The sequence below is a fragment of the Erythrolamprus reginae genome, chromosome 2, assembly GCF_031021105.1.
Source record: "Erythrolamprus reginae isolate rEryReg1 chromosome 2, rEryReg1.hap1, whole genome shotgun sequence".
Taxonomy (NCBI): Eukaryota; Metazoa; Chordata; class Lepidosauria; order Squamata; family Dipsadidae; genus Erythrolamprus; species Erythrolamprus reginae.
Window position 1 is genome coordinate 330801584 of NC_091951.1, and position 14223 is coordinate 330815806.

The window sequence follows — 14223 nt, forward strand, 5'->3', positions numbered from 1 at the left end:
CTCCCACCCTGCTGGCCTTTGGCAAGACTGCAAAGACCTGGCTTTGCCGGCAGGCCCGGGGGCCATGAATTGACATCTATTATGGCTAAATTGTGTGAAGGATATGCACGTATGCTGATTGGATAGTTTAATCGTGGGTTTAAATTGGTTTTAATTTATAGTTTGACTTCTTTTTTATTGTATTTGTAATTGTGTAGTGTTGTAAGCCGCCCTGAGTCCTTCGGGATTGGATAGCATAGAAGTCTAGACAGAGAGAGAGAGAGAGAGATTGAAAGATAGATTGAGGGCTACTTCCTGGACAGGGGCAAATGCAGTGGGGTAGCAAAAATGGAGCTCCACCCCAGAGCACCCAATTTGCACTCAAAGATATTGAAAGAAAATGCATAAGCCACGCCCACAGTTTGGTAGTAAAAAATTTGGTAGCCCTACACTGGATGGATGGATGGATGGACGGACGGACGGACGGACAGAGAGAGAGAGAGAGAGAGAGAGAGAGAGAGAGAGAGAGATACCTTGACTGTGAACCAGACCAAGACATAATGGTATGCAGAGAAGTATTGTGTGGAATATACAATGGTCCATCTGTTACTCCTGAAAGATATAAGCAAAAACAGAATAGAGTTCCTTTTGATCAATCAGGTTGTCCACTTCTTCAGCAATCTCACACTAATTTTCATGCCACTTGAAATAAACATATATCAAAACAGTTGGTGGATCTTATTCAATGGGGTTGGCCAGTCCTCATACATGGCTTCTTAACATATTGGGATACAATATTTTCCCCGATCAGCATTACTGAAAAGTACAGAAATTGTAGCCAAATTATCTAAAGCAGTGGTTCTCAACCTGGGGGTCGGGACCCCTTTGGGGGTCAAATAATCGTTTTACAGGGGTCACCTAAGATCATGAGAAAAGACAAATTTCCTATGGTGTTAGGAACTAAATCTTCTAATTTGGTGCCTTGGAACATATTTTTACAATCTGACCAATCAGGTGTTTACAGTGGGCGTGTCCCTCTGACCTTCCTGCCAATCAGCTTAAAGCTCTGTGGGGAGAATTGATGCTAGACGTATGGTTGGGGGCCACCACAACATGAGGAACTGTATTCAGGGGTCGTGGCACTAGAAAGGTTGAGAACCACTGATCTAAAGGGAGGTATCAGGTTTGGAAGGCTTTCATTAGTATTTTTTGAATTTGCCACTTCAGGATGTGTGGACTGTGGCTGCTAGAATTCCCCAGCATGAGCCAGGGTGGTGCAGTGGTTAGACTGCAGAACTGCAGGCTAACTGCTAGCTGTAGTTCAGCAGTTCAAATCTCACCACTGGCTCAAGGTTGACTCAGCCTTCCATCCTTCCGAAGTAAGTAAAATGAGGACCCAGATTGTTGGGGGCAATATGCTGATTCTGTAAACCGCTTAGAGAGAGGGCCGTAAAAGCACTATGAAGTGGTATATAAGTCTAAATGCTATTGCTATAAATGCAATGGTTCTTGAACACTTTGGGGGTACAATCCATCAAAATACATGGCACTGTGAAAATATTTTTTTTTTGGGGGGGGGGAGTGATTGTGCATAGTTCCCCCTCACCCATTGACAATTAAAAAAAACCATTTAATGTATTCAAACCAACATGAACCTTTTAGTCATTATATTTAACATAAAATAGGAAATAATAATAATAATAATAATAATAATAATAATAATAATAATAATAATAGTTTATTAGATTTGTATGCCGCCCCTCTCCGAAGACTCCCAGTTGGCTGCTTAAGACTCCAGTTTTATTGCAGTATAGTCCAACTCACTGGATTCATGAAACATCAGTGCGTATGTGTTTTAACATCATCATCTGGTGTTAAAACACATGCATACTGTTGAGTAAGAGGAAAAGATAGCAAATAACTAACCTCAGAAGGGAAGGAAATACAGCAAGTAAATTGAAAGCCACATTAGCAGCAGTAATGATAATGGTTTATATAAAAGTTGTTGATAAGATTTTGCATAGCATAATCTGATGTAAAATAAAATATCTACATTCAATTTACAAGAGGAATCCATGATCTTCCTTCCTTCCTTAATGAAGCAACCCAAAGTTGCAAATGGACCGTTACTGGCTTGGGTCCTAAGTATAAATTATCTCATCTTAAGATCTATACTGCTTCTTTTATTTCAAACCTGATAAACCAGCCCTTCTCTCATTTGGAGCTGCACAAAATATTGCCCCCGAGGCACCAATGTGTAATCCCGTAGACTCTTCCATGCTATCAGAAATCTGTCAATCTTTTGGGTATCACTACATTATATCATCTCAACAACTTGAAAATGTGTGGATTTCAATACCCACATCCAGCATGCTGCCTATGGAATGCACAGAGTTGAAGTCCATAGTTCTTCTGTCATCTGCACCTCTATAACTGTCTGGTTTGGTGCTGCAACCCAACAGGACCGACACAGACTTCAGAGGATAATCAGAACTGCAGAAAAAACAATTGCTGCCAACCTGCCTTCCGTTGAGGACCTGTATACTGCACGAGTCAAAAAGAGGGCGGGGAAAATATTTACTGACCCCTCACATCCTGGACACAAATTGTTTCAACTCCTACCATCAAAACGTCGCTACAGAGCAGAGCACACCAAGACAACTAGACACAAGAACAGTTTTTTTCTGAACGCCATCACTCTACTAAACAAATAATTCCCTCAACACTGTCAGACTTTCTACTAAATCTGCACTCTATTCTACTAGTTTTTCTCATCATTCCTATCACCCATTTCCTCCCATGTTGACTATATGACTATAACTTATTGCTTATATCCTAAGATTTTCATTTATATTGCTTCTTCATTGCTTATTTGACCCCTATGACAATCATTAAGTGTTGTACCACAGGATTCTTAACAAATGTATATTTTATTTTATGTACGCTGAGAGCATATGCACCAAGACAAATTCCTTGTGTGTCCAATCACACTTGGCCAATAAAATTCTATTCTATTCTATTCAAGGTCTTGAATTTGAGAAACACTACACTAGATTGCTGAAACTAGGGGTTCCTAGTGGCTCAGCCCATCATCCCCCACCCAGAGGGGAAAGTAGATGATATGAACTCACCAAAGGGATAGGTCCCTTTTGCAAGTGTGATGGTGGGTAGACACACCACTCTGTTCTAATCATTACAAAATAACACAAGGGTCAACCTCCTCAATTCAGTATCACAAGAGCTTTGGGGGCAGCCTGAAAGAAAATTCAACCCTATATTTCTTACTCGGACAGAAGCTAAGCAGTGATGGTGAACATTTTAGACTTTGGGTGCCCCAACTGCATGTGTGCATGACCAAACTGAAAGATGAGTGCACGCATGAATGGACATCCATGCGCACATGCATGGACATGCAGCAGAGATCCAAAGACCAGCTGGCCTGTGGAAGGTGGGGCATCGCAACACTGGCAAGCGGTAAGATCTTCTTCTTTCATGAACTTCTGTTTCATCATTTGCAGGGAAACAGAAGCTCACGAAAGAAACGCCAGGGACATCTGACTTGGGGTGATGGCATGCGTGCCAGCGGAAAGGGTTCTGCATGCCACCTCAAAAATTGAATATTCTGGCCCTCTGCTCCCCCACTCCTCCCGCCTCTACAGCACAAGGCAACTGGTCCTTCCATTCATAACATTCATCCCAATCATACTCTCCATCCAATCATCCGTGCTTAGAAGCATAGAAACATAGAAGACTGACGGCAGAAAAAAACCTCCTGGTCCATCTAGTCTGCCCTTATACTATTTCCTGTATTTTATCTTAGGATGCATATATGTTTACCCCAGGCATGTTTAAATTCAGTTACTGTGGATTTACCAACCACGCCTGCTGGAAGTTTATTCCACGCATCTAGTACTCTTTCAGTAAAATAATATTTTCTCACGTTGCTTCTGATCTTTCCCCCAACTAACCTCAGATTGTGTCCCCTTGTTCTTGTGTTCATTTTCCTATAAAAAAAAGTTTTTTTAAAAAAAATAACCACCCCCTATAATTAATTTAAAATAATTAATTTACCCCCCTTCTCACACAACGTAGGCCCCCATAAAATTACATAATTTTTAACTAAAATCAAGTCTCTATAAAGGTTCGCCATCCCAGACCTAAGCTATTAGCAGCACTTAAATATAGATTAAAATTCCTTCATCCAAAGAATATCAGACAGATATTGAATAAAGTGAACGTATTCAGAAACACATACGAAACAAATGAGAAAATTCTGGACTCACACTCTAAATAATCTCTTATAATCTGTTTGGCAAGCCCAGCTAACAATGGTTTACTCAATAAGCGATTGCTAATTGTGTGAACCTAGTCTGAGACAATAGAGGGCTGTTGAGACAGGGCTGCAATGGAGCAAACGTAAAACGTAGAGACATGCCCTTGACCTAATGGAGAAGGAAATGGGAAGATTACAAGAGAAGGGAGCACAAATATTTACCGGTTCCAGAGATATTATGTGATCTGAAATGATGAAGTTCTCAGCATGGGGTTGACAGGTTGTCCTGTTGCGATTCTGGTTCACGGAGCTCTTGAACCCTCAAACGTTCCAACGCTGGAAAAGAACACAAATAAGAGGGGTGGGAAAAAGCCCAGTGACACTGTACACTGCTTAGTAGCCCTGGATAGATCAATAATAAATTTAAGAAACGTGAATGCAGGGAAGGGAGACCAGAGAAAGAATGTGGGGTAGAAGCAAGGTTAAACTGCAGATAGGAGACTAAAGAAAGACAAATGCAACTCCCCACCACAAAGAATCAGTTTGAAAACTTTATCTGAGAAAATGATTAACGATAAAAATTGAATTGATAACAAGGGAAGGCCTGCTATGCTTTATAGCTGCAGATGGTTTTTTGCTGCCCCAATGTTTATTATGCTTTCTCATCTAAGAGCTTATGAGATTTTGGACGGTAATTTTTAAAAGGTGGTTACTGTAAAAGGATTTTTCAATCCTACTTATTAACGTTCAGTCTTTTACCTCTACAGCCTGCAGGACACATAGAGCACTCCATAAAACGCAATTATCGGAAGGCCAGGTGCCTCCTTTAAATCTTGGACAAAAATTGGTTTCTTTCATACCCCTTAAATATGCTGTGGCTTTATTATTTAAACCTTTTATAGTTATAAATATTTACTGACCCCTCGCATCCTGGACATAAACAGTTTCAACTCCTATCCTCAAAACATCGCTACAGAGCACTGCACACCAAAACAACTAAACACAAAAACAGGGTTTTTTGTTTTTTTTATTATTATTGTTATTGTTGTTGTTGTTGTTGTTATTATTATTATTATTATTATTATTATTAATTGGATTTGTATGCCGCCCCTCTCCGCAGACTCCAATACGAAAAAAGCAGTTAAAAACCCATTATATAAAGACCAATCATACATACAAACATACCATACGTATAATTGTGAAGGCCTAGGGGGAAAGTGTATTTTAGTTCCCCCATGCCTGGCGGCAGAGGTGGGTTTTAAGCAGCTTACGAAAGGCAAGGAGGGTGGGGGAAATTCTAATCTCTGGGGGGAGTTGGTTCCAGAGGTCGGGGCCGCCACAGAGAAGGCTCTTCCTCTGGGTCCCGCCAAGCGACATTGTTTGGTAGACGGGACCCAGAAAACACCATCACTCTGCTAAACAAATAATTCCCCCAACACTGTCAAACTATTTACAAAGTCTGCACTACTATTACTACTAGTTTTTTCTCCGCATTCCTATCACCCATTTCCTCCCACTTATGACTGTATGACTGTAACTTGTTGCTTATACTCTTAAGATTTTTATTAATATTGTTTTCTCATTGTGTATTTGACCCCTATGACAATCATTAAGTGTTGTACCTCATGATTCTCAACAAATGTATCTTTTCTTTTATATACACTGAGGGCATATGCACCAAGATAAATTCCTTGTGTGTCCAATCACTCTTGGCCAATAAAGAATTCTATTCTATTCTATTCATAGAAACATAGAAGTCTGACGGCAGAAAAAGTCCTCATGGTCCATCTAGTCTGCCCTTATACTATTTTCTGTATTTTATCTTAGGATGGATATATGTTTATCCCAGGTATGTTTAAATTCAGTTACTGTGGATTTATCTACCACGTCTGCTGGAAGTTTGTTCCAAGGATCTACTACTCTTTCAGTAAAATAATATTTTCTCATGTTGCTTTTGATCTTTCCCCCAACTAACTTCAGATTGTGTCCCCTTGTTCTTGTGTTCACTTTCCTATTAAAAACACTTCCCACCTGGACCTTATTTAACCCTTAAATATATGTAAATGTTTCGATCATGTCCCCCCTTTTCCTTCTATTTTCCCCACCCTCCGAGGGGCGGCATACAAATCTAATAAATTATTATTATTATTATTATTATTATTATTATTATTATTATTTTTCCCCAGCAGGGCTCCAGGCTGACAGATACAGAATCTGCAGAATAGCCTGATCAAAGATTCAAGAATTTACCCATTCTGCATGCTGTTTATGAACGAACATCATTTCTTGACTTCATTTGGAATTTATTTTCACTGCTCACTTAGTCAGCCTTCCAGGAAAATAAAAGTAGACAGAAGAGATCATACGTCAGAATACCCTTGAGTTTCACATGAAGAGAAGTCTTGAACCTGGTTATTTAAAGTGGCTGCTTAAAGTTCAACTTTGGGTTTTTCTGCTGAATATAGTCTCATGTGGTGGAAGCTGATGTAATGGAAACTTCAGAGGTTCCTTAATGATTTCTTCCTCCCTTCTATTGTTGTCCTGCCAGGAATCAGAAACAAAGGTTTGGGAATACAGTGCCTAAGATTTCCAGGCAGACTGAGTTGCCTGTGAATTATGACAGTTGTGATATGACAAGAGATTTCTGATCAGGGAAGGCTTGATTAGAAGGCTGAATATGATAGGGGAAGATATCCCCAAAAAAGAGGAGGTAGTTAAAAAAATTCTGGAGTGTGCAGAGATGGATATGATGACGAGAAGGCTGAATGATCAAGAAGAATCTGACTTTTATATTATTTGGGATAAAGTTTATACATGGATAGATAAGAATAAACTTGAAAATAAGGTAATGAGAACGGTATGAATATAATTAAATGTTATTGATATTTTTATTGTTTTTAGTGTTGTTGGCTTTTCTATTTTATCAATTTAACTTTATGTCTATTAGAATATGTAAACAATAGTTCTTCTTTTCAATTAGAATATTAGTTTGATTTAAAGATTTAAGCTTTTATCCTTTTTTCTGTATTAAAAATTGAATTCAAGAAAAGAGGGGTAATTGTAACCCCTAATATGTGTTTAAATGTTTGTAAGTTTGTATGTCTTTTTTAATTGAACATTAATAAAGTTTATTTTTTTTTTAAAAAAAAGGCTGAATATGACCAGTGTGAATTGACTGGTGTTCCTCTTAGCCCAATACAGGAATCTCATCAGCTGTGGGAAGCCACCACCATCCCTCCTAGCAGAATGAAATATTTTGAGGAATATTTTTAAAAAGCAGGATGAAATATTTCACCTAAAAGAGAAATTTTAAAAAATCCTAAGGAGGCCTAGCCCCCAAGCAGATCCTGAGCTGGAGCAGCTTTTAGAAATACAGATTTGATCATCCATTACTTCCTGCAGCAAAAAATCTGAACAAAGGCAGATTAGCCCTCACCCAAGATGATGATGATGATGATGATGATGATGATGATGATGATGATAATAATAATAATAATAATAATAATAATAATAATAATAATAATAATAATTGCAAAAGGCTGCTTTACTGGGATCGGCAAACATAATTCGCCGCGACATCACGCAGTCCTAGGTGCTTGGAAAGTGCCCGACTGGTGATGAAATACGAAATCCAGCATAGTGATCTCGTTTGCTGTGTTGTACTGACATAATAATAATAATAATAATAATAATAATAATAATAATAATAATGATAACAATAGCAATAATAACAATAATAACAATAATAATAATATGCCATTAAGGCAAAGCTGTTAAGCCATTAATGAATGCCAGAATTCCCCAGCATGAGCCAGGGTGGCACAGTGGTTAGAGTGCAGGCTTAGCGCTGCAGGCTTCTTCAGCTAACTGCTAGCTGTCATTCAGCAGTTCAAATCTCACCACCATCTCAAGGCTGACTCAGCCCTCCTTCCATCCTTCCGAGGTGGGTAAAATGATGACCCAGATTGTCGGGGGGCAAGATGCTGATTCTGTAAACCACTTAGAGAGGGCTGTAAAAGCACTATGAAGTGGTATACTGTATAAGTCTAAATCAGTGATGGCAAACCTTTCCCCCCCCCCCGAGTTCCAAAAGCACATAAGTGCATGCTAGGGTGCCCATGCAAGTGCCCACCAATACCCATAATACAAAAGTCCCCTGAGTATGCACATGTGATTCCCCTTGCTGCCTCGCCCCCTCTGCATGCACACACAATCCTCCCGCTCCAATTTTTGACTTCAGTTGGGCCTGGTAGGCCCATTTTTTACGCTATCCAGGCTCCAGAGTCACTCTTGGAGCCTGGTAAGAGCAAAATGGATTCTCTGCCTCTCCAAAGGCCCACCGGAGGCTGAAAATGCCTTAATAGAGCCTCTGCACAAGCCGAAAATCAGCTGGCCATCATCCAGATGTGCACTTCTGATTCATTACGGCAGCGGCTCGAGTGCCAGCAGATATGACTCCGGATGCCATCGCTGGTCTAAATGCTATTGCTATAATAGGAATTATTGCATAACCCTCCAAACTTCAACTAAACGTAGCACACACACGGGGTTTGTACCTTGCCTGTAGAGCCAGCGATGACCCCTACATAACCCCTACATGGCCCCATGGGAGTCTGACATCAGCCAATAGAATACATGTTCTTGCACAGGAACAGGAAGCTCAAGTGCAAAGCCTAAGAGAAGATGTAAAAAAAACCCCTTACTCTCAATTGCATGGGGTCAGTCGCACTAGGACCATAAACATGTAGTCCTGTTCACCAGTAAATGGATCCTCTTTCCAAGCAGCCTCCATTTCATCTCCAGTGCTTTTCTTCCAGCTTGGAACTGAACCAGATGGATACCGTATTTTTGGCGTATAAGACACAACTTTTCCCTCCCCTAATGAGGCTGAAAATTCAGGTATGTCTTATACTCTGAATGTAGCTTTTTCAGCCCTAACTAGGTGCTAACGATCCTTCCCAGCTCTTACCTTGCAAGCTCTTTCATTGTTGCTCTTTGCAAAGAATGTTTTCCAAGCCCTAAGTCTTTGCAGGGTTTTTTCCACTGGTCTACTTGCTGCAAATGTTTCTTTCCAGCCCTAACCAGGTTCTAATGATTTTCCCAGCTCTTACCGGCTTGCAAACTCTATTATTGTTGCTCTTTGAAAAGAATGTTTTCCAAGCCCTAAATCTTTGCAGGTTTTCCCCCCTTGGTCTAACTTGCTCCGAATGTTTCTTTCCAGCCCTAACCAGGTGTTAATGATTTTCCCAGTTCTTACTGACTTGCAAGCGCTTTCATTCTTACTCTCTCTAAAAAAAGTTTTTTTTAAGCCCTAACCAGGGGATAAAATAATGTGCTAAAGCTGACCAGACTAAGGATGTTAGCCAGATAAATATCTGGTAAGCAGATTCTTTTCCCTATTTTCCTTCCCCAAAATTAAGCTGCGTCTTAAAACTCTGGTGTGTCTTACACTCCGAAAAATGCGGTATTTCTTCCAGCACAGGTTAGCAGTGACGGTAAGAATAAAAGTCTTTCATTGCTAATCTGATGAGATTCATGAAAGTACGGAGGATTTACACTGATCAGTGTGAATCCTCTGCACTCAATCGTCAACTCGTCAGTCAATTCACACTGATCTGAAAAAGGCTTTTTAAAGCACTTTAGTCTTCTGAAATAAGGAGCGGACCTTGCCATAGTGTGGGGAATATTTGTTTTATTTATTTATTTAATTGGATTTGTATGCCGCTCCTATCCGAGGACTCACAGCATGTACAGAAAACAGAAAATAACAACCCAATTAATAATACATTAAAAGAATCTTTAAAATTCTAATTAAAAAACTATCATTACCATTCATTCGATAATCATACTAAAAACATTCATTGGTCGGGGGGAAGATCTAAAAACCCCAAACCTAGCAGCAAAGATGAGTTTTTAAACTCTTTCGGAAGGCAAGGAGGGTGAAGCTGATTCCAGAGGGCCGGGGCCCTCACAGAGAAGGCTCTTCCCCTAGGTCCTGCCAGCAGGCATTGTTTAGTCAATGGGACCCTAAGGAGACCAACTCTGTGGAGCTCTCCGGTCGCTGGGATTCGTGCGGCAGAAGAATAATGCTAGGAAGAAGAAGAGTCTTTCAAAATGAGGCTGCCCATTATCCCTTTGCTGGCCCTGGTGAATTAAGAGCAGGGGGACAAAGCTAATCACAGCCGTAAAAATGCGTTGAGTAATTCGAGGAAATTGCTCCTTCTTAGACCAACTTCCCTCACAAGACAGGGCTTGTAAGGATGAAATAATCTGCACATAAAACACGCCAAGTCCTGAAGAAAGACAAGACATAAATCTAAGTAACAACAATACTTGAATTCCTGGAATACTACTAGAAGGCACTGCCAAACTTCAGTAGCTTCACTTTTCCATGGTTTGGGGGGATGAAAAATTACACAACAGGTTTGTGTGTATAAGATTTTTCTTGCATTTTATTATTTCAATCTTTGGAAGCCATAGATGAAAAGATAAAGTTACAGCAAGCATTTCTCTCTCAACCCCCACATCCACTATTTTGTTTTTCTACCAACGACAAAAACATTGTGGTTTCCCAGTATTACACAATTTCTCGATCTATTATGACAGACAAACAAACAATCATTTACGTAGAGACACTCGAAGCTATCTGGGATGCAGAAATGAGGCTAAGAGATTTGAGGAGTCAGTATGCACATACCTCATCTGTCTACACAACAGTCAATGTGTACACAATTAAGCACTGTGTGAATCAGCAGACATGAATAAACGCATCAGTAAAATACAGTATTAGAATGAATCCAAATGCCACACTGTCCGCCTACAGAGAGAAGCTGGATTCTTCATCAGTGATCTGCAACAAACTCACACATATATTCACCAGTGTATTATTGCACATCCTTTTCTAATCTCTATCTAAAAAATCTAAACATGAATCCAGGGTTATTCCAATATAAATTCCATTAGAGAACCATCTTTCAGCTCTGGCGAGGGGGACGTTTGCCCAGGTTCGCCTGGTGCACCAGTTGCGGACCTATCTGGACCGGGAGTCACTGCTCACAGTCACTCATGCCCTCATCACCTCGAGGTTCGACTACTGTAACGCTCTCTACATGGGGCTACCTTTGAAAAGTGTTCGGAAACTTCAGATCGTACAGAATGCAGCTGCGAGAGCAATCATGGGCTTCCCTAGGTATGCCCATGTTACACCAACAGTCCGCAGTCTGCATTGGTTGCCGATCTGTTTCCGGTCACAATTCAAAGTGTTGGTTATGACCTATAAAAGCCCTTCATGGCATCGGGCCAGAATATCTCCGGGACCACCTTCTGCCGCACGAATCCCAGCGACTGACAGAGTTGGCCTTCTCCGGGTCCCGTCAACTAAACAATGCCGTTTGGTGGGATCCAGGGGAAGAGCCTTCTCTGTGGAGGCCCCGACCCTCTGGAACCAGCTCCCCCCAGAGATTAGAACTGCCCCCACCCTCCTCGCCTTTCGTAAACTCCTTAAAACCCACCTTTGCCGTCAGGCATGGGGGAACTGAAACATCTCCCCCGGGCCTATACAGTTATGTATGGTATGCTTGTATGTATGTTTGCTTTTAATAATGGGGTTTTTAGTGTTTCTTTTAAATTATTAGATTTGTTATATATTGTTTATTATTGCTGTGAGCCTCCCCGAGTCTACGGAGAGGGGCGGCATACAAATCTAATAAATAAATAAATAAATAAAACTGCTTTAAACAAAACAATTTTGAATTAAGGTTCAACTACCTCATATATTCTGTGCTTTATATATATAAGAAAATAAATTTAAAAAATAATGCAATTGTAAAGATTTACAAGTTTATTAGTTTCTTGACTGTTTTAATTAAAGGAAATAATTTATCTAATTCTATTTCTATTTGGACTTTTGAATTCAAACTGAGAAAATGAAACTTTGTTTTTAGCCTTTGATGATTAGAATGGTTTGGGAATTATAGAAATCACTAGAAAAGAGAAATGTAAAGCAAAAAGGTTAAAACGGTATTATTTTTGTAATCTGCATTGAAGAAAAGTAGACGTCATTACTTTTTTCTTCTCTATCTGCTATTTTCTCTTTCTTTTTCTTGTTTTTCTACCTTTGTTTCTTCTATATTTATGCTTCTGGGTGAAGGAATGCAGAGAAGTACTCAACCTACACCTAGTTATTTAGTGACCACTCAAAGTTACCACACCACTGAAATAGAGCCAGTCTTCACACAAACAACCAGTAATACAGCATCCCATGATCATGTGATCAAAATTTGGTATGTACAATGCTTGCAACATCCTGATGTTTTTTCTTGTTGATTCTGTAGCAGTTGTAATGATTTTTTTTACAAGGACGGGTTACTAGCCCCACACCTAACCCTCTTCCTTTCTGATCTGGACTTCGAACTGGCAATGGTGGAGTGACGATGATGCCAAACAATATGACGAAGGAAATTCCTGGAAGATTTAAAGAGACTAAACATCCCGTGGAAGGAAAGACGTTGAAAGATTGAAAATGACCTCTTGCTGCCCAATAAGCTACAATGCATGACAGGACATAAGGCATGGGCATCAAACTCACTGGGTTACGTTGCCTTCATTTATTTATTTATTTATTTATTTATTTTATTTATTAATTGGATTTGTATGCCGGCCCTCTCCGCAGACTCGGGGCGGCTAACAACAGTAATAAAACAGCATATAATAATAATCCAATACTAAAAACAGTTAAAAACCCATTATTATAAAAACCAAACATATATACAGACATACCATGCATAAAATTGTATAGGCCTAGGGGGAAAGAGTATCTCAATTCCCCCATGCCTGGCGGCAGAGGTGGGTTTTAAGCAGCTTACGAAAGGCAAGGAGGGTGGGGGCAATTCTAATCTCTGGGGGGAGTTGGTTCCAGAGGGCCGGGGCCGCCACAGAGAAGGCTCTTCCCCTGGGTCCCGCCAAGCGACATTGTTTAGTTGACGGGAGGGACCTAACTGGTCGCTGGGATTCGTGCAGCAGAAGGCGGTCCCTGAGATAATTTGGTCCGGTGCCATGAAGGTCATAACCAACACTTTGAATTGTGACCGGAAACTGATCGGCAACCAATGCAGACTGCGGAGTGTTGGTGTAACATGGGCATATTTGGGAAAGCCCATGATTGCTCTCGCAGCTGCATTCTGCACGATCTGAAGTTTCCAAACATTTTTCAAAGGTAGCCCCATGTAGAGAGTGTTACAGTAGTCGAGCCTCGAGGTTATGAGGGCATGAGTGACTGTGAGCAGTGACTCCCGGTCCAAATAGGGCCGCAACTGGTGCACCAGGCAAACCTGGGCAAACGCCCCCCTCGCCACAGCTGAAAGATGTTTCTCTAATGTGAGCTGTGGATTGAGGAGGATGCCCAAGTTGCGGACCCTCTCTGAGGGGGTCAATGATTCTCCCCCCAGGGTAATGGACAGACAGATGGAATTGTCCTTGGGAGGCAGAACCCACAGCCACTCCGTCTTGTCTGGGTTGAGTTTGAGTTTGTTGACACCCATCCAGGCCCCAACAGCCTCCAGGCACCGGCACATCACTTCCACTGCTTCGTTGACTGGACGTGCCATGTGATGTGCCATGACGTTTTCCTGTGGAGCTGGATGGCTGTCAGTAGTGGGTTGTAAATCCCGTTGCTTCTGGTTCATGCGCCCAGAACTAGGCCGAAACGGGAACAACCCACTGCTGGTGGGCATGGCCTGCACATGACACATTCTGTACAGATATGCAGAGTAATGCAGGAGGACTAGATAAGATATCAGAATCTATTGTGGCAATTTAATGAACCAGATAAATGACGAGGACATATTTGTATAAAACAGTAGTTTACTCTTCAGTGAAAAATATCTTCTATATACAGGAACTTTACATCAGTTATATTCATCTTACTTACAAGTAGATATTCAACCAATCCAGGTTACAAGTAGATACAAAAC

The 14223-nt window shown here is 40.7% G+C and overlaps 1 protein-coding gene across 2 annotated transcripts in view; it reads right to left on the bottom strand.

Moving 5' to 3' along the window:
* Positions 1–14223, bottom strand: part of OSMR (oncostatin M receptor) — a 76760-nt gene that overhangs the window by 43769 nt on the left and 18768 nt on the right. The window contains exons 2-3 of one of the 2 annotated variants that reach the window (XM_070743421.1): positions 4475–4588; positions 513–591 (exon numbers count right to left, since the gene is read on the bottom strand). In XM_070743421.1, the coding sequence (XP_070599522.1) occupies positions 513–582 (70 nt within the window). In that variant the 5' untranslated portion in view covers positions 583–591; positions 4475–4588. Of the gene's footprint in view, positions 1–512; positions 592–4474; positions 4589–14223 lie in introns of those variants that run through there. The other variant, XM_070743422.1, reaches the window with a different exon arrangement.